Source organism: Gymnoscopelus braueri, assembly GCF_963280865.1.
Source record: "Gymnoscopelus braueri genome assembly, chromosome: 17".
NCBI lineage: Eukaryota > Metazoa > Chordata > Actinopteri > Myctophiformes > Myctophidae > Gymnoscopelus > Gymnoscopelus braueri.
In genome coordinates, this window is record NC_137617.1 from 35,516,327 (window position 1) to 35,534,632 (window position 18,306).

The window sequence follows — 18,306 nt, forward strand, 5'->3', positions numbered from 1 at the left end:
AAGCATTTGTGTCCACAGTAAGATGAATTATAAAAAGTGTGAGTTTCTAGGTGAAAGTGTTTTTTGACATGCCAAAACTTTTAAAGGAGTATATTTCTAAAACTATGAAACATTTCAAAGATTTGTTTTCAGGCAAACATGTTCACAGTAAGATGAACATTTAAAGTTTGAATGGAGTATGTAGGACTAGTAGCCTGCCAAAGTTTGTACTTTTTTACCTTTAAATGTCCATTGACAATAGCCTGGTTCCAGACTGGACTTCTCTCCCTCTGAAGTTGTGAGGGACCACAGAGATTCCAGACTAATATCACTGCGTAGATATTAGATACATAATGACACGTTCTTTTTTTTATAAATGACCTATACCTGTATTAAACAAATATAAACATAATACTAGCAGACCATTTGGTAAAGAAATTTGAACACTTGCTTTATATTAACAGTATTTATTTTCTTTTAACATTTGATGCAAATTTTTAATTTCATTCGGAAGCAATCAGGACCGCTTCATCCAAGCTGAAAAGGTGAAATGTTGACAATGTGACAGACAAGCCAAAAGTCGTGCTTGTAAATACAGTTGACAGACAGCCACGAAACAAGAATTTGTCGGGGTGGAAACCTTGTATGTCCAAAACCGTTCCTTTTTTATTATTACTTTTAAAACACTTTAAAATAGTGAAAAAAAGCCGATCTACAAGCTCACAAGAGTGTCGCGTTGTGAGCTTGTAGTTTTGTGTGACACTCTTGTACGATGAAGTAGGGCATTCCTTTATTTAAAACTTAAAAAGTTGAAACATGGAGATGGAGAGGTTTCTACCTGACAACAAAATAAAAGATCCCTTCTTAAATAATCCACTTCAGAAACAGGAGCAACGGACAGTATTTAAATCAATATTGGTAATATCAGTACAATACTTCGATACAATTTAATCTATAAAGTGAAGACTAACGTACCTGTAACGTTAATTAAAAAATGAATATCTTGGTGTAAATAAATGACTGGAAGGACATTGTAAAAAGAAGTAAAGACACTTCTTTTGGCACAATGAGTTTAAGCTTGAGGACAGAATTGTGCCATGGCAGATCATTAAGGATACGCATGCAGGCACGCGCTGGGACTGCAACAAGTGGATGGTTTAGATTTGCCCAAAAAGATTTAAAAAAAAAGGAAAACGAGCTTCTTCCTATTAACCCATTCAATCTGAGAACGCATAGAAGTGTCTTCAAAACAGTTTTCTGAAAAACGTATGTTATGCTATATCAGTGGTACTCAAACTTTTCAAGGAACACCTAAAACGCATTTGGCCGTGGACCACCCATCTCAAAATATTTTGTTCCAGGGACCCCCTAGAAGCAAAGATTTGAGTTAGAAATGTTTGCTTTAAAAAAATTCAAAGATTTGCACAAACTTTCACGATTTTTCAAAAACAGCAGATCTACAAGTTCATAGCGCGGCACTCGGTGCTTGTATATCTGCTATTTTTGAATAGCCAAAGAAATCTAAAATGACACAAGATGCGTTCCCGGATTGAATGGGTTAAATATGTACAACGCTACATTTGTGTACCAAAAAATGGGATTCATAACCACCGTCTTTGATGTGACTGGACAAATTAAATTATGGCAAAAAAAACATATATAGGAATATAATAAGAGGGGAGACAGAGCCATTATCTATTCTGTCCTCAGCTGTATTAACCACTTGAACCACTTCTGGGGGGAGGGGAGGGGAGGGGAGGGGGGGGGTTCGCCAAAAATAGCAGATCTACAAGGTAAAATATAGGCGCCTTTATTCGAAGCGCTTTACAATGTGCATTACATTCACCCATTCACACACACACTGGCACCAACCCGCTCATCGAGAGCTCACAGGGGGTTAGTGTGTTGCTCAAGAGCACTTTGACAGTAACACTGGGGGTAAGCCGGGGATCTAACCAGGAACCTTCTTGATTCCCAAGCGGCCGCTCCAAGTCCAGAGAGCCACTGCCCCCAGCTCACAACGTGTGAGCTTGTAGATCGGCTATTTTTGTCAAAGAGATTTGGTGGTCGGTATTGGAGAGGGGAAAAAAAGCGTACCAAGTACAGTTGCTACTAAAAAGGTCTGTTTTACTATGCATAGAGGGTTTAAAGTGGTTAAGTCTTGACTGACTTAAATGCATATTATCAATGCAGTCTACCTGTGGTCCTGAATATTCTTGGGAATATAAAAAGAATAAAAAGGAGATGCCAGCGTTAGAAGGAAAACCAAACAACATTCAAGTATGCGTTACATGAAATACTAGTGTAAACAAAATGGCTACCTGTTGTACATCACTACTGGAGTGGGATTAATAGAATCAGTGCTATTACAAACCAGGATATTGCTATAATCGTGTGGGGGAGAACGTACAGTAGCATTGTTTATATAGTCCAGGGTGATGCCCCCCTCATGGTGTACCATACTGTACGTCAACCGGTTCTCAGGACCACCAGGGGTCCACAACATGGACCTTTATGTGTCTGTTTACTCTGAGAGCGAACAAAAAAAAGGAACAACACTCTCAGAGTTAAAATTAACGCAGAGTCTTTTTACAGCGAAGATTGGGTTCCCAAGTGATGAAGAATTGTAATGGGGGTCCGTTATCAAACTGGAGGGTTGAGAATCACCACTGCTGTACGTATAAAGCTCTTTGCTGAGGTGCCAGGGGGTTGACGGCCGATGAGCGACGAGGAAAAGCAGGATGTTTTCTGCTTATGGCGCTCCATCTGGGATCCACAGAACTTTATTCTGTTCCTGTTCCACGATGGTCAGGATCTGAGTGCAAATGTAGGACAGACTGCCTCCTTGTACAACACCTGAAACACGACAGCATGGGGTAGTGTTCAATTGAAATGAGGTGCAAGAGTTTAATCGAACTTTAATCAATTTCATCGATTATAAAAAATACATCGATAATCGATGATTTCGTAGAATAATTGATTCATAATCTATCCCTATCTTGGGCATGTCAGTAAGGGGCAAAAACTAAAAAAAGAAATTATACGATTTCAGTTTAAAAAGCTTGTAGAGCTTGTAGATCAGCAATTTTCAGTATTTTTTCACAATACTGATATATTATATATATATAAATATTAAATAGTGGTTTAATTGATTCTTTGATATACATAGCAACTTTCAAAAAAGATTAAAAAAATAAAGAAACACGGTTCTCGATTATTCGTAACGAGTAATCAATAGAATAGTCTCTAAAAAAAGAAACAATAGTTGCAGCCCTAATTCCACTTACACCCCACTTTCACTTAAAGGTAGGGTAAGTGATTTGCGTTGGTTAAAATAATAGTTAAATAGCTCTATATTCTGATAGTACTCATTGCTATAGAGTGTTTGTTCAGTATTAGGAGTCTCCTTGTCTCTCCAGCTCTTTATTAAACAGAAAATGCATTTTCGTTTCAGTTTCAGTTTCATTTCCAATTTTATCCAACCAGGATAGAGAACTCAATCAGGATACAGATTAAACAAGTGAAATTGGAAGTGATGACACTAAGAAATGAGCAGGCAAAATTGGAACTGGAACACTATACAAATTAAGCTTAAAAATGGGTACTTTATCCTGATTGGCTGAGATTTTGACACCTACCGAAAAATGTATTTTCTGTTTATTAAAGAGCTGGAGAGACAGGGAGACATCTGTTACTGAAAAAACACTCTATAGCAATGATTACTATCAGAATATAGTATTTTAACCTTTTAACAAAATACTTTTTGTTTTAACCAAAAAATATCACTTACCCTACCTTTAAAATGTGTCTTCCAACCTCTCTTCAATAATGGTCTAAGTAAGCGGTCGTACACTGTCAGAATCAATTTAACTCTGAGAGGGTACAATGTGTACTGTACATATTACTGCCTGGCCTCTAATGCAGTCTGTGGGTTATAAAGTATTCTGGGGTGTGAGTTATGTCCCTGAGGGTTAGCGCTGCAGGGCAATACCAATGAAGAGTTCTCTAGGCCGTCGGTAAAAACACTATGTAAATATGATCATTACAAGAACATGTAAGAAAACAGTTTGTCGACATATTGGTCGTGTGCAGAGTGCTTAATTTGTAAATGATTAGGTGCTGGAGCTCATGAACCCGTTGGTCTCGCCTTGAGACCCAAAAGAGAATTTAGATTTATCCCCAGGACCCAAACTAGTGAAAATAGCAGATCTACAAGCTCAGTCGATCCCACTGTTTGGGAAACAAGTAACAACTGGACCAAAGTGTTGGGACAGGCAAGTTTCATGGTATTCCGGCATTGGATTTTGAGATATCTTGAGTGCAAAGTCGATCATGCCACTCACCTGTGAAAAACTTGCTGTAGTCCTGCTCCGTTTTCTGTGCAGTCTCAAACTGCTCCTTGGAATGTTTCTGAGAGACTTTATCCCGCAGGTAAAGAGGATCCTTCTGCTCTCTGAGGAGGGAACAAGATCATCAAAAATATTATAAATACTGGAACCTGTAGAAAATAACACTGGATAGACACTGTAAGACAATGACCACCATACAGTAGGACTTCCAAATTCCAAGTATTGCCTATAAATACGTGTTAGGTTTTATTTATTGTCTTTGGAAAGAAACAAGAAATGAATGCTACTAATGGCATCTATGTATATCTGTGTCCATCTAGAATTATGCTCGAGCTTTCCTTGGCATTACGTATGCAGTTGACATTTTGGGTTGCTGATTCCCTCCAGAGAAAGGGAAATAACACAGAGTAGCTTGAGCCTCTGTCTAAGGCCGGCACTGGGTGCTGTGTGTGTGTGTGTGTGTGTGTGTGTGTGTGTGTGTGTGTGTGTGTGTGTGTGTGTGATGGGGGAGTCAGCCATTGCTTTAGACGCCCACGCCACAAAGCGGAGCCACAGACCCCACAGGCTAGCCTGTCGCTGGGACAGCTGGCACTCTGCTGATGACAGAGGGGGCTTAGCAGCAATCACTGACTGCCACACCACTGTGTGTGGGTGTGTGTGTGTGTGTGTGTGTGTGTGTGTGTGTGTGTGTGTGTGTGTGTGTGTGTGTGTGTGTGTGTGTGTGTGTGTGTGTGTGTGAGATGGTCTGTTCTGTCAGACCTATGTCTGTGTGTGTGTGTGTGTGTGTTTGAGATGGTCTGTTCTGTAAGACCTATGTCTGTCTCTCTCTCTCTGTGTGTGTGTGTGTGTGTGTGTGTGTGTGGGGGTGTGTGTGTGTGTGTGTGTGTGTGTGTGTGTGTGTGTGTGTGTGTGTGTGTGTGTGTGTGTGTGTGTGTGTGTGTGTGTGTGTGTGTGTGTGTGTGTGTGTGCGCGTGTATAAACATAAAAGACCTGAGCAAAGGGTCAGACTTATAATCTCCTCCTGTGTTTACAAGACCGGAATCTTCAGTAAATCACAATTATTCTATCCCCGCCCTGGGAGGGGCAGGTGGTGGAGAAGAAGGCTAGAGCAGCTAGACGGATGAAGATGTGATCGAATCAATTGGATTGATTGATTAGTCGTAAGAATGCCTTTGACAAGAATGACAGAAATGCATTTGAGAGCAGATATGTGACGAATAACTAGACAAAGTATTTAGTATAGTAAATAATGTACACAGGGCAGGATTGGAATTTCATGGAGGCCATGAAGGCCACGGCCGCTGTGGAGGCCCTCTCAGTTTGGCCTTCTGCCCCTCAAAAAAAACGATATGCCCTGAGGCCACAGTGGCCACGCTGTAGTGCAGGGGTCTTCAAAGTTCTCAGGCCAAGGACCCCCTAGCTGAGAGAGAGATGAAGCAGGGACCCCTACTCTTGTGTTTCAGATAAAAGTTTTTTTTTTACTTAGTCTGCTCTTTTTTCCTCTTTTTTTTACCTCTTTGCCAGAAATAGCCGATCTACAAGCTCACAACGCCTCGCGCTGCGAGGCGTTGTGAGCTTGTAGATCTGCTATTTTCGGCTAATGTTCCCCTCAGAAAAGGAATTCTAGGGTTCAAGTGGTTAATGTAAAAAAACTAAATCCTATCACACAAAGATTTGGCGGACCCCCTATAGTAGCTCTGAGGACCCCCTAGGGGTCCCGGACCCCCTGTTGAAGACCCCTGCTGTAGTGTGCATGCCAGGTGGCAAGGTGGCGGTGAGACGCGCTGCCAGATAGACCAGTCACGCATGTGTAGAACCACTTTCCGTTCTACTTCCTATCACAGCTGTTTGTTTACATCGATGTAATAGCATACGCAGCGTGAGCCATGACCTCACACATTTTGCCGTTTCCCCTGTATTGCACCTTTACACGGAGATGCGAGGCGGAGCATTTCCAAAGATTTCCACTCTGGAAGAGGGTTTCCCCTTTGTTGCGGTTTCAACCCCCAAAAATGCCATTGTCATCTAAACATCTGATATTGTCGTCTAAACGGGGCCTTAGACACCAGTGTCTTTTTGTTGAGATTGTGAATTCTTAACTCCCCCTGACTCCCCATCTTAAAAGGAGCCCAGTGACTCTGATTAGTAAATTAACCTTTGACTTAGGAGCTTCTATAAATATTAGTATTTTGTAAATACCAATACATTGTTTTGCGAAATAAACAGCTTTTTTTATTTTTTATTTCACTGGATAGTTACACTATGTATTAAAAAAGAATAATGATGAGGAGGAAATTCCAGGCCTGTATGTACAGTACATCCTAAGCTCTGTCTAATTAATAGATAGTGTACAAACCAGTCAAAATAAATTACCGTAAATACATAAGATTGATTTCACTCAACAGACTAACAGAACTAGCGCTTGGTTCTGTTACAACACATTGTAACTCTGTGTCAAGACAACTATATTAAGTAGACTATATTAAACTACAACTAAATAATACATCGATACCAAAAGTATTTTAGAGTGTGCATGTACAGTATGTATATTTTACAATAAGCCTTTGCCATGAATTTCAATGTCGATTAGATTTTCTGAATACTGACGAGGGGCTTTGGGGGAATGAATCTAAAGAACATGCCTTTGGAACATTCTCGAGAACAATGACATGAAATCAAACGGCAGAGAAACAACCAAGAAAGCATGAGCACTTGACAGTTGACACAGCCGTGACATTTCTTTAGGTAACAAATAAAGTATAAATAAAACCAAAAGAAATATACAAACATCCATAATCGCGTGACTACTCACTTTATCTGCTTGGCATTTTTGTAGCGAATGAATATGACGATTGGGTAGATGTGAACGCTGTGAAGTCGTTCAATGGCGTGAGGAGCAATGTCAAGCAAACAGTGACAGTTCTATGAGAGAAAATGACAAAACATGAGGAATGGGGTGGGAAATTTTAACATAATCCACTCACCCACACACACACACACACACACACAATTCTTGCCATGTCTACGTATTATAAGCGACCTTGGGCTTCTTTTTCTGTAAAGTTGCTTGTAAATATTGGTAGTTGCTTTTGGGCTTGTTTATAAAGTGTAGTTGCTTATTTGGGCTTGCTTCCAAATGTTTTAATTCTGTTTTTTTGGGAATATAGCAGATCTACAAGCTCACAACGTGTCGCATTGCGAGGCGTTGTGATCTTGTGGATCGGCTATTTTCAAATAGCCGATGTACAGTATACAGGTTTAAAGTGCTCATGTGGCCTATAATAGTTGCTTCTTTTGGGCTCGTCACACACACACACACACACACACACACACACACACACACACACACACACACACACACACACACACACACACACACACACACACACACACACACACACACACACACACACACACACACACACACACACACACACACACACCTATTGCGGCTGTATAGAGCAGTGGTTCTCATGGTTTTTCATGTCAAATTCTCACAAATTGGGGGTCCAAATGTTCACAACGTGTCGCAAGTTGCAACGCCACGTAGCTAATGTTCCCCCAAGAATATGGATGCTGGGGTTCAAACAGTTTTTCACATGATAATTATGCTAGTCTACATGTTACACATAATATGTGTAATATTTAGGCTAGCATCTTGATAACTGTTCAAAATGACAAGTTAGTGCCAATTAGATTATCGTATTTATTAATTGACTATATTATAGTAAATTAATAAATACAATAAGCTAATATACAACTGGGTATTATAAACAATTATAAAATGTTGTTTTATTATCAACAAAAATGTGTGAAATTGAATGTTTTCCCAAAAGGGGACATGAAGTGTGCACTTTATGGAGAGATGGTCACATTTTTGTAGTTACTCACTTCACACAGGCCTGGTACACGGCTATAATAAAGTGAGAACGGCATACCCTCTCTGTGATTTCCTTAATTGAAGCAACAGTTGTCACATCAAAATGGCCGCTCCTTCGTTTGAAGTCGATGAAAACGCAATCCTTCACCCCTCGCTCGATTGCCTGCTGAGACGCCTTCATCACCTCTGGAAGCAAAATGTATTAAACACATTTAAGAGCCTTTAAAACTGTCGTTCTACTTCATTCCTACTGACCGCCAGAGGCAGTGTTTTCAACACCTGGATATCCATCACGCGCTCGCGTATGGGTCGAATATTAATACCAACAAAGTCACTCGTGACCTGTGTGCACGCACGCCACCTATATAGGGGCGGGGCACACAGCGTTCATCCTCTTTCATCTTTTCGCCTCCAAAGCGTAGGTCGATACTTGCAGCTGCGCGTGAAGTTTCGTAACCAACACGGTTGGGGCTACGGACTACGGTCCGTCCTCCAGAGACTGCGTAGCCTGCTACCATGGAATTACGTTACCCCGTTTATAGGGGCTGTCGGAAAGGAACAAGGAAGGAGAGAAAAAAAAAAAAAAAAAAAGCATGAAGAAAAGGCGACGGTGAATGGAGTTAGCGGCTGCTTGTAGCATTGGAGCTAACGACAATAACACCGTTAACTTTCCCCGCTCCACCGTTGTTGTTGAACCTGGCACGGATAACTATGGAGCCATAGCTGTGCATTGGCGACGGTGAGTGCATGTATTGTGCTGTTTACAGACAAATAAAGTAAAAGAGGGGAAAGTATTCAGCGTTGAGGATGTATCCCATTCTGCCGCTTTGAGAAGACCGTCTCTCGCCTCGATGAGACGACGGCGGTGGAGCCAGATTGACTGGTTAATGTGTCTCATAGAAGGTGTTCTTTCGCCTCGAGGAGACGACCAAAGCGTTAATGAGCGCAGTGGCAGGTAACTGGGCTCCATTAAAGTACAAATACCCAAGCGAAATTGTACTTAAGTACAGTACGGAGTACATGTACTTAGTTACTTTACACCACTGTATGAGAGCTCTTCTGTGAATGTTTTTGCTGAAAGTGGTTCTCACTTTGACGCAGACATTCTATCTACCAGACATATGGCGCTTGTTAGCTTGTTTGCTATCCGGCTCAGTCAGTACACTGTCTACCTGCAAGTCTGTAGGTCCCTGGTTCAAACCCCAATTTAACCAGTCCAAATATAATTTAGCTGCAGCTAATAAAGGACATCCATAGTGTGCTTCACTCTGTCGTTATTGGACGATATACTGTGTACCTATTACTACAGGTACTTGGTGCCGCGCTATGAGCTTGTAGATCTGCTATTTTTGAATAGCCAAAGTGTAAAATAATGCTTTTTAGCTCAAGTCTAAAAATGACACAGTTCCAGGTCTTAATGGGATAAAAGAGGTCTCGCTGATCAATGACAGCTGACTTAAGCAGCATATATGCCAATACTGCCACTGTGTGCTTAACCTCACAGTTTGAGTGTGTATCATAGCTTGAGTGTGACTCGCTGCTGCTATTCAGGTTATACTGCTTTGTGCTTGGTAGTAAAATGGAATTATAATACTGGTATGGTTCAAGTGTGTCTTGCCTTGCCATCACTTGGCTATCATACTGTGGGTACTTGACACATGACTTGACACTGTGGCTTGAGTGGTTGTCGCTCCTTGCTACGACGAAGTTACATATTAGTAACATTGTACTCTGGGTACTGATAATCAATAAGCTTTGTTTATTGGCAATGGATCCCCATTAGCTGCGGCAAAAGGGAAACCAGCAGCTATTCTCCCTGGGGTCCAAGACAACATTAATTAACATTAATGTTAATTGTGTTAATTGTGTCCAAGACACAATACATTAACAAGTACATATGTACTTGACGCTGTAGCTTGAACGATTCTCGCTCTGTTGCTATGGCTACGTTACCAATAGCACAAGTGTATCTCACTCTGCTGCTGTTACCCACTAATACTGTGTGTACCTGGTACTCACTCCTGCTATTCAACATATGCAGTATACTGTGAATACTGATGGCATAGCTTGAGGATATGTCGCTCTGCTGCTATCCAGATAATACTATGTGCTTGGTAGTGAAATATTCTTAAATAACTCTATATGACGATTGAAGTGTGTTTTGCTTTGCCACTTCTTGACTATCATACTGTGTCCTTGACACTGTAGCCTGAATGATTCTCGCTTTTGCTACGGCTACGTCATCAGTAGTATTGAGTGTCTCACTCTGTTGCTGTTGCCCATGGATTATTGCAACAATTGCTGGTCCCAGAAGGGAAGGTCCATTACTTGTGCCGGTCATGTCCTGACTATGGTGCCTGACACAGGCTATGGCTGTGAATGTTTGGCTAATTGCAGCGGCATACTGCTGGCAGAAAGGCCGACTGGGTTGGCCTGGTTGGGGCGGATTTGAGTGCCACTGCGGCGTGCCCCCCAATGGAATATACCCCTAGCATTGGGAGTGTGTCTCGCTCCGCTGCTGCTGGTCGCTCCACTACTGCTTGTCACTGGACGAAAGAAGGGAAAAGGATTAGCGTTGAGAGTGCATCTCGCTCTGCCGCTTGAGAAACCATGGCGGGCGGCCCACCGCCATATAGCGTAAGCATTAGGAGTGTGTCTCGCTCCGCTACTGCTTGTCGCTGGACGAAAGGAGTGGAAAGTATTAGCGTTGAGAGTGTGTCTCGCTCTGCCGCTTTTGCACTGCGGCGTGCGCCCACTGGAATATACCGCTGGCATTGGGAGTGTGTCTCGCTCCGCTGCTGCTGGTCGCTGGCCAGAGGAAAGAAAAAGGAGAGGAACCACGTGCGGCCCACCGTAACGTAGCTTCAGCATAGTAAGTGTGTCCCACTCCGCTGTTGCTTGTCGCTGGACGAAAGGAAAAAAAGGGGTCAGCGTTGAGAATGTATCCCATTCTGCCGCTTTGAGGAACCATGTGCGGACCACCGCAACATAGCTTCAGCATAGTAAATGTGTTCCACTCCGCTACTGCTTGTCGCTGGACAAAAGCGTTGAGAGTACATAGCCCAGCTGGCCATAACGGCTTGGCCTAGATGGATGCGTCCAACAACTATCGTTGTCGTACACCCTCGGTGCCGTACATCATGAGATTTGGCATGTGGGCCAGTTCCAGAACCTCTTACCAAGGACTTGTCAGCCATGGGGAGTACAGCCCAATATGGCCTAGACCCAAGGCCACTGGTTGATGCCAACATTGCTTACTTACTTACATTACCTTACTGTAAGTCGATCCGGATTAAGAGCGCCTGCTAAACGCCTAAACTGTGAACATTGCTTCTCTGGTGGTGTCACTAGATGAAGCTGTTGAGCTGGATGACCGTTGCTCATGGCCACAGTGTTAGTCTCTGATCTGCTAACTAGAGCCATGCCACAGCGGCTGGAATGTGACGTATTGGACATTCCCTTGACTACCTCGCCCTGGCCCTCCGGCATGCGAGTGTTGATGCGCAGACACAGCGCCTATCCAGCGCCTATCCAGCGCCTATCCAGCGCCTATACAGCGCCTATACAGCGCCTATACAGCGCCTATACAGCGCCTATCACTCTAGGCGGTTGCTTGCATGATTAGAGAATTGGCACTGTCTACTTTGGTAATGAGCCAGAGCCTCTGGGTGTCCCAGGTTCGACGCCAGGCCAGAAGTGGGTCAATGTGTGTCCCTGTCTGAGCCCCTAATTGCCCCATGAGCGCCGGAGAATGGCTGCTCACTGCTCCTAGTAGTTCTAGGATGGGTAAATAAATACAGCGGACAAATTTCACGCATGTACAAATGTGCATATATATTTTGTGGCTTGGGCTTCGAACCCCAAGACTGCAACAGAATGGTGAGGGTCTCCAGCCAGTGTCGCTAATGCACCGGACCTGCGTGCAGTGCACCTGGCCCTCAGGATGTTTATGCCGTGTTCAATAACACAATTTGTCAACAGTCTGCCTTCTGGGGCGCTTGACCCAGTCAGTCTCTGCAGGAGGCTTGGAAGCTCCTTTCGTGGACCTTGCCTCATCTTGCAAATTTCATAGCAATGCGCTTGTTGGGTGTACAGTCCAGGCTGCGGACATGTTTCCCACTGGAAGCCTCTTGGATCCGATAGCAGTTCGGATCACGGGAATAGCTATGGCAGAGCGGTAGTACCGTTAGCCTTGAGGGCATAATGCGTTGTTGACTGTAGGTCTCCCTTTACGGGACAGACCAGTCCGTTAGGGCAAGATGCTCTGGCCTACTGCAGCTTCTCAATGAAGTGCCTTGGCCTCTCCACAGAGACAAGATCTCCTGTCACAGTTAGGGGGGGAGGTGCATGTGGCATCCTCACTCCTAACCTTCGGCTGCGTCATTGACCACTGAAATTCAATACTATTGTCCGAAAATTACTGGATTTTTGTGCATCGTACACCAGGGCGTTGCACGCCAGCGAGTGTAGACTGTGCTCTAGTCGGGACAAGGGCCACTGCATAGGTTGGAGCGTTGCTCTGTGCTTATGCTGCCCTAGGTATCTGCGGATGATGTTAGATAGAGGGTTCAGCCTCTCTACCATTGAGATGCTCTCCGCGTGGGGCCCCCACAGGTTGCATGGGTGCCTTCATGATGCTTGCCTGTGGTATTGGAAGCTTTGTCCCCAGCCGGTACATCGGGCTGCTCTCAGATGACTATCTGCTAGTACTCTTTGTCCTCACTGCAAAAGTGAGTAGATGGGCTTGGCCATGGCCATTGCCAGAGACTGTAAAAGTGGGATTCCGATGGGTCTGGGTTTACCATATGGCCGACCCCTCCTTACGTCCTCAGAGGCTTTCTGCATTTTCATGTCAGCTAGCCTGATGATTTGTTAGTTTGCTCCTCAACCAGAGGTGGAGCAACTGCATTCTAGTACCTGCCTATTGTGTCCCGTCCGGGCTCTGTGGCAGGACATAGCTGTGATGGCTGGAGTTTGGTTGTATTTGTCTGTGAGGAAGGGCACAGCTGTGCTTGGCTTAATGGAGACTTTCATTGCCGCGTTCAGGCAAATGTACGTCTTCAGGGGGCCTCTAGGTTCCCCCAAGGCCTTTCTTGACCGCGGGTGTTGCCAGAGCCTCTCCCTCAGTGATACAGGCTTGGAGCAGGCCAGGAGATGCAGCCGAATGGGCTTCATCTTTCATGGGCTTTTGCCCGCTCCTATATATAGTCAACCTGGCCGTCTCGCATCCTGTGGCGACGGCTGTGGTGTTGTCTGTTTATTCTATCTGCAAACCGACTTCGGTAAGCGCAGATTCCTCGTGACTATGTTGGTATTAGTCATCCAGGTGTTGAAAACACTGCCTCTGGCGGTCAGTAGGAATGAAGTAGAACGAGAGTTATGCATATAACTAAGGTTCTACGAATTCCGGATGACCGCCAGAGTTGACTGTCACTCGGAATCTCGTTCTTGACGAAAAGATTTCATGAGGATGAACGCTGTGTGCCCCGCCCCTATATAGGTGGCGTGCGTGCACACAGGTCACGAGTGACTTTGTTGGTATTAATATTCGACCCATACGCGAGCGCGTGATGGATATCCAGGTGTTGAAAACACTGCCTCTGGCGGTCATCCGGAATTCGTAGAACCTTAGTTATATGCATAACTCTCGTTTCCAAGTGTATCTCTACCTTTAATACCCATGTGCTACCCTAATAACATTACGTTTGATGCCCATTTGCTACTCTAATCACAATCAACTATATTAAATCTCTCTATAGCATGGTAATGGAACGAAATGTGATGCAATAAATGACCCAAGCCATTATAAACAAAGTAAACTAATACAGTGGTTCTCAACCTTTTCAGGCCGTGACCCCCCCCCCCCCCGAAATAATCATATTTGAACAGGGGACCCCCCCCCAACCCTGACAAGCACTTGGAATGTAGGAGTTGAGGCATTACATTTAGTTTGACTCGGTTCTACAGATAAATATTGTAAAAATATCATATTATTTGACAATTTGGCCAATGTTTGACCAGTCCTTTAATTGTCACTTTATTGTCATCTGGGGACCACCCGCCCCCCCAAAATAAATCTTGTGGGGACCCCCCTGGGGGTCCCGACCCACAGGTTGAGAACCACTGAACTAAAAGACTGGACAATATGTGTAGACTAATAGCTCACCAGGCAGGCAGCGATAAAACTTCTCAGGGGCCTCTTTCACCAGCATGTCCTTACTGGCCTCCACCAGGGGCCCCAGGATAAGCACAGGTCTAGGGGACGAGCATTCCACCTTCTGCACCCGTTGGTACGCCAGGCTGACTCCGTCTGGACAGAAGATAGAAAGAAAACACGTCAGTCACGCAGTGTACGGCACAAGCTGATAACGCAGTGCTTTCCACAGCGTTATCAGCTTGGCCGGTGTTGCCCAGGGTTATTGCACTGACAACGTGTCACAAATGTTCTGGTACCCAGCATTGCATGGGTTAATTGATGCCGATTTGGGCATTATCTTCCCGCCGGCTACACACACGCACACACAGGTGCAAGCGCACACACACACACACACACACACAACTTGAGCTTTGTAGAGTTAGATAATGACATTGGGCACGGCTAAAGGTTGGCCATGGGCTAAATGCCAAGAAAACTGAAGAACTCAACTATAACCCCCCCCCGGACCATTATACCCCTCAAGAACAGCATAGTGCACTGAAAGAAGTAAATAACTTCAAATACCAGGGCTCATGGGGTCAACTCGACAGAGCGAGACCTTAGAGCCATTCAACAGGGCTCTGAATGGCAAACTGTATGTTTTGATCATATAATCTTGCCGTTATTCGTCGTTGTTTCGGGTTGAATGTTTAATGGACCACAATGGAAACAAAACAAGCCTTTGACTTTGATATGTCATCCATTTGAAAAATAATCGTCAATAAAATATTCGATCAGTCAATCTTCCGAGGACTTATTCCAATAAGTTTACAGTTTTGAGTTAATAATAGATATCCCTCACCGTCTGTGATGGGGAAGGAGTCAGTGCTGATGGCATCCAGCGCCATCATGTCCTTGCCATCCTTGGAGCCGCTGCGTTTGTGCTTCTGCTTCCTGCGGAAGAAGGACCTGCGGGCGGCGGCCGACAGCGTCTTGCTGGCGCCGTTCTCGTCTTTCATGTCGGGCACGCTGTGTCTTCTGTACATCTCCTGGTCCATTCTGGTGGGGGAAATGACAAAAGAGTTCATGTGACCTTAATTACGCCATCAACATTAGCCCATTAACCCATTTAGACCTGAGGCCGATTCTAAAAACGCCTCCTAAATATTTATTCAAAAAATTAGAACGGGTAACAAAAGGTATATAGTTACAAATAGGGGTTCCCGCCCAAAATGGGTTAAGGCCTGAGGCCGATTCTACGAATGCCTTCTAAAATCAGTAGTTCTCACACTTTAAAAGCAGATGTAGAAGCTCGCAGCGTGGCACAAAGTGGCGCGCTGCGAACTTGTATATCTGCTACTAGGCTACTAGGCAGTGTTGGAAGAAATATTCGAGATTTGATATTTTTTTGCTCCATTCATACACTCAAGAGTTAAATTATCACTGAGGATTGACATTAAAACGGTTGAGAACCACTGTGTGCTTACAGGTATTTACTAGGAATCTGCCCTTTCTCCATCTTCCTCGCGCTCTCGTCCAGCTGCCAGGCCACCCAGTAGCCAAAGTTGCCGCTGGGCAGAGTGTCTTCAACGTACAGGATGTCGTCTCTCTTAAAGCTCAGCTCCTGTTCCACCTCCGCCACCCGGTCATAAAGTGCTCTATGGAGGACAGGGGGACACAGCAGGGTTAATTCAAAGTTTCAACCATTTTTTATTTTGTATTTATTTAACCAGTAAGAGCACTCAAAACTGCCAAACAGCATTGGCCACGCCTCCAGGTCTTAAGTTAAGTCATAAGACCTGGTACTTAAGACGTGCAAAATAGGGCCCAGAGTATCTTTTGCAAGTGTGAACTGTCCAAGAGGCAGATAAAAAATCCATTGTACAAAAGACAATAGGACATCCCAACAAATACCTATAAAGCTCCAAGGACAGTGATCAAAGATTTGCACAACATCAAGTATAAGAAAATAAAATTGAAAACTAAAACCCCCAGGTAAGCGCTTTCAAATAACAAAATTAACCCTGAACAGGGCTACACGTCCACACAGGAACAAGTGCTCGTAAGTACATACAGTCAACCTTTTAAAACTTCTCAGAAGAATTAGCAAGTCTAATTTCAGTTTGGTCTGTAAGTCATTCCACGACCATGGACCAAATTAAGAAATACTTTTTTTCCCCCTCCCTCAGATTTAGTAACAGGTACCTCGTAACGCAGCCATGCATTCGATCTGAGGTTTAGGGAATTTCTAATCAAATAAAATGTAGAACTTATTTAGAACCCATGTTTGTTGACATGGCACGATTGTGAAATTGACATAAATACATTTTAGGCCGGTGTATCGTTATGTTAGCAGGTTACCTAACGAAGAACCCGTCTCCTGGGGAATCTTTGACCGTGGCGAGATCGTCCACACAACGTTGGACTTTAAACGTTGCCGTTTCAGCTGGTTTCAACATTTCCAGGTAAGCCTCCTCGGCCGTCTTCTTTTTCATGGTGACACCATTGTACTGTTTGTAAAAGCACACATTAAACAGTGGGAAAAGTGATCATAATTCAGACAGACAGTTGTTTATTATTCCTTTATCATTACTACTATTCTATCCATAATGCCAGTGTATTATGCAGTATGCATGTCTGACAATAAATACCTTGAACCTTGATTAAAATAAAGTGAAACTATACAAAAAAATCACACCCTGTGTGAAGTGGGCGGTGTCTTGCTAGCTAATCACAAGTCAACCAATCATGTACAAAAAATAAATACATTTATTGAAACACTCTTTATGATGGAAGAAACCATAACTTTAAAAAAACCAATTTATGTTTTTTTTAAAGTTATGGTTTCTTATATAGGGCTATGCACATGTGTCATGTGACACTGGCCAATCACAGTCCTGAATAGACTGTGATTGGCCAATCACGGTGCAGGGTTAGGCGGGGTACATTTTTGGCCAATCACAGCGCAGGATTTGTTGTACAAATATCCAAACCTCACTTATAGGGGCGGTTTCACCGCCCAAAAATACATTATTATGATGGCTTTCCACAAAGTGATGGTAAAGGAGGATGCTCAATGTTGCTGCTACCTCCAATATCAAGTCTCCAGGCAGGAGACCTTCAGGACTCTTGGCGGGGCTGTCATCGTCCAGGCCTTCCACAAAGATCCCATAGAGGTTACCGCCACAGATCTGAACCCCTAGCTCCACCTGGGTTCTCTTCAGCCTCACCAGACGGGGCTCCGGGGCCTTGCGGGAACCCGTGCCAGGCAGCCTGGAAGCAGACATGTGTTCAGGGTTGAGCTACCAACCAATTGCTGCCTGAAGGCATAGACCAGTGGTCCTCAAAGCTTTTTTAACCCATTAAGACCTGAAGCCGATTCTAAAAATGTTTTTAAAAAAATTACGGACTAATTTACGGATTAATTTAATCTCTTTTTTACAATTTTTACAATTTATATTGTAAAATCAATGTTAATTTAAAATCAATGTTAATTTAATTCTGAGAGCGTACAAATGGACCCGTATGGGTCAGAGTTACAGACCCAGAGTTACAGACCCATAAGGGTCAATTTGGTTCCTAAATATCTATCGTTTAGCTGGGGACCACCTGGAACTCCCTCAAGGACCCCTGGGGGTCCCCGGACCCCACTTTGAGAACCAATGGGCTAGATATCCCAGTTACCTGAAGGAGCTGTGAGGACTGGTGGCGGGGGTGGTCTGTTTGGATGGAGGCGTCATGGTCCCCTCGTCCTGCTCGCTCAGCGTGTCGATGGTGGACATGTTGTCTGGGGTGGTGGCACCGCTGTCTGCAGGGCTCAGCTGGCTGCTGCTGGACTCTATCTGAGAACTGAGGGAACGAAAATGTAATCCAAACCGCCGTGCTCATTTGTTTATTTTTGGAACACAGTTCTTATACGACGTCATATTAAACACGTCTATGGGAATTCAGAATGGGGGGAA

The 18,306-nt window shown here is 43.9% G+C and overlaps 1 protein-coding gene across 5 annotated transcripts in view; it reads right to left on the minus strand.

Annotated features, from left to right (window-relative positions):
- Positions 1 to 462: 462 nt before the first annotated feature.
- The window catches only part of LOC308103993 (disks large homolog 5-like), a gene marked incomplete at its 3' end in the record, with an annotated part of 68,261 nt that continues 50,417 nt past the window's right edge, over positions 463 to 18,306 (minus strand). For 4 of the 5 annotated variants that reach the window (XM_080454231.1, XM_080454232.1, XM_080454233.1 and 1 more), the window contains 10 exons: positions 18,029 to 18,193; positions 17,434 to 17,617; positions 16,706 to 16,854; positions 15,832 to 16,002; positions 15,207 to 15,403; positions 14,375 to 14,518; positions 8,267 to 8,394; positions 7,141 to 7,250; positions 4,323 to 4,432; positions 463 to 2,835 (listed from right to left, as the gene is read on the minus strand). In XM_080454231.1, coding sequence (XP_080310357.1) covers positions 2,732 to 2,835; positions 4,323 to 4,432; positions 7,141 to 7,250; positions 8,267 to 8,394; positions 14,375 to 14,518; positions 15,207 to 15,403; positions 15,832 to 16,002; positions 16,706 to 16,854; positions 17,434 to 17,617; positions 18,029 to 18,193 — 1,462 coding nt within the window. The remainder of the gene's footprint in view (positions 2,836 to 4,322; positions 4,433 to 7,140; positions 7,251 to 8,266; positions 8,395 to 14,374; positions 14,519 to 15,206; positions 15,404 to 15,831; positions 16,003 to 16,705; positions 16,855 to 17,433; positions 17,618 to 18,028; positions 18,194 to 18,306) is intronic. The other variant, XM_080454234.1, reaches the window with a different exon arrangement.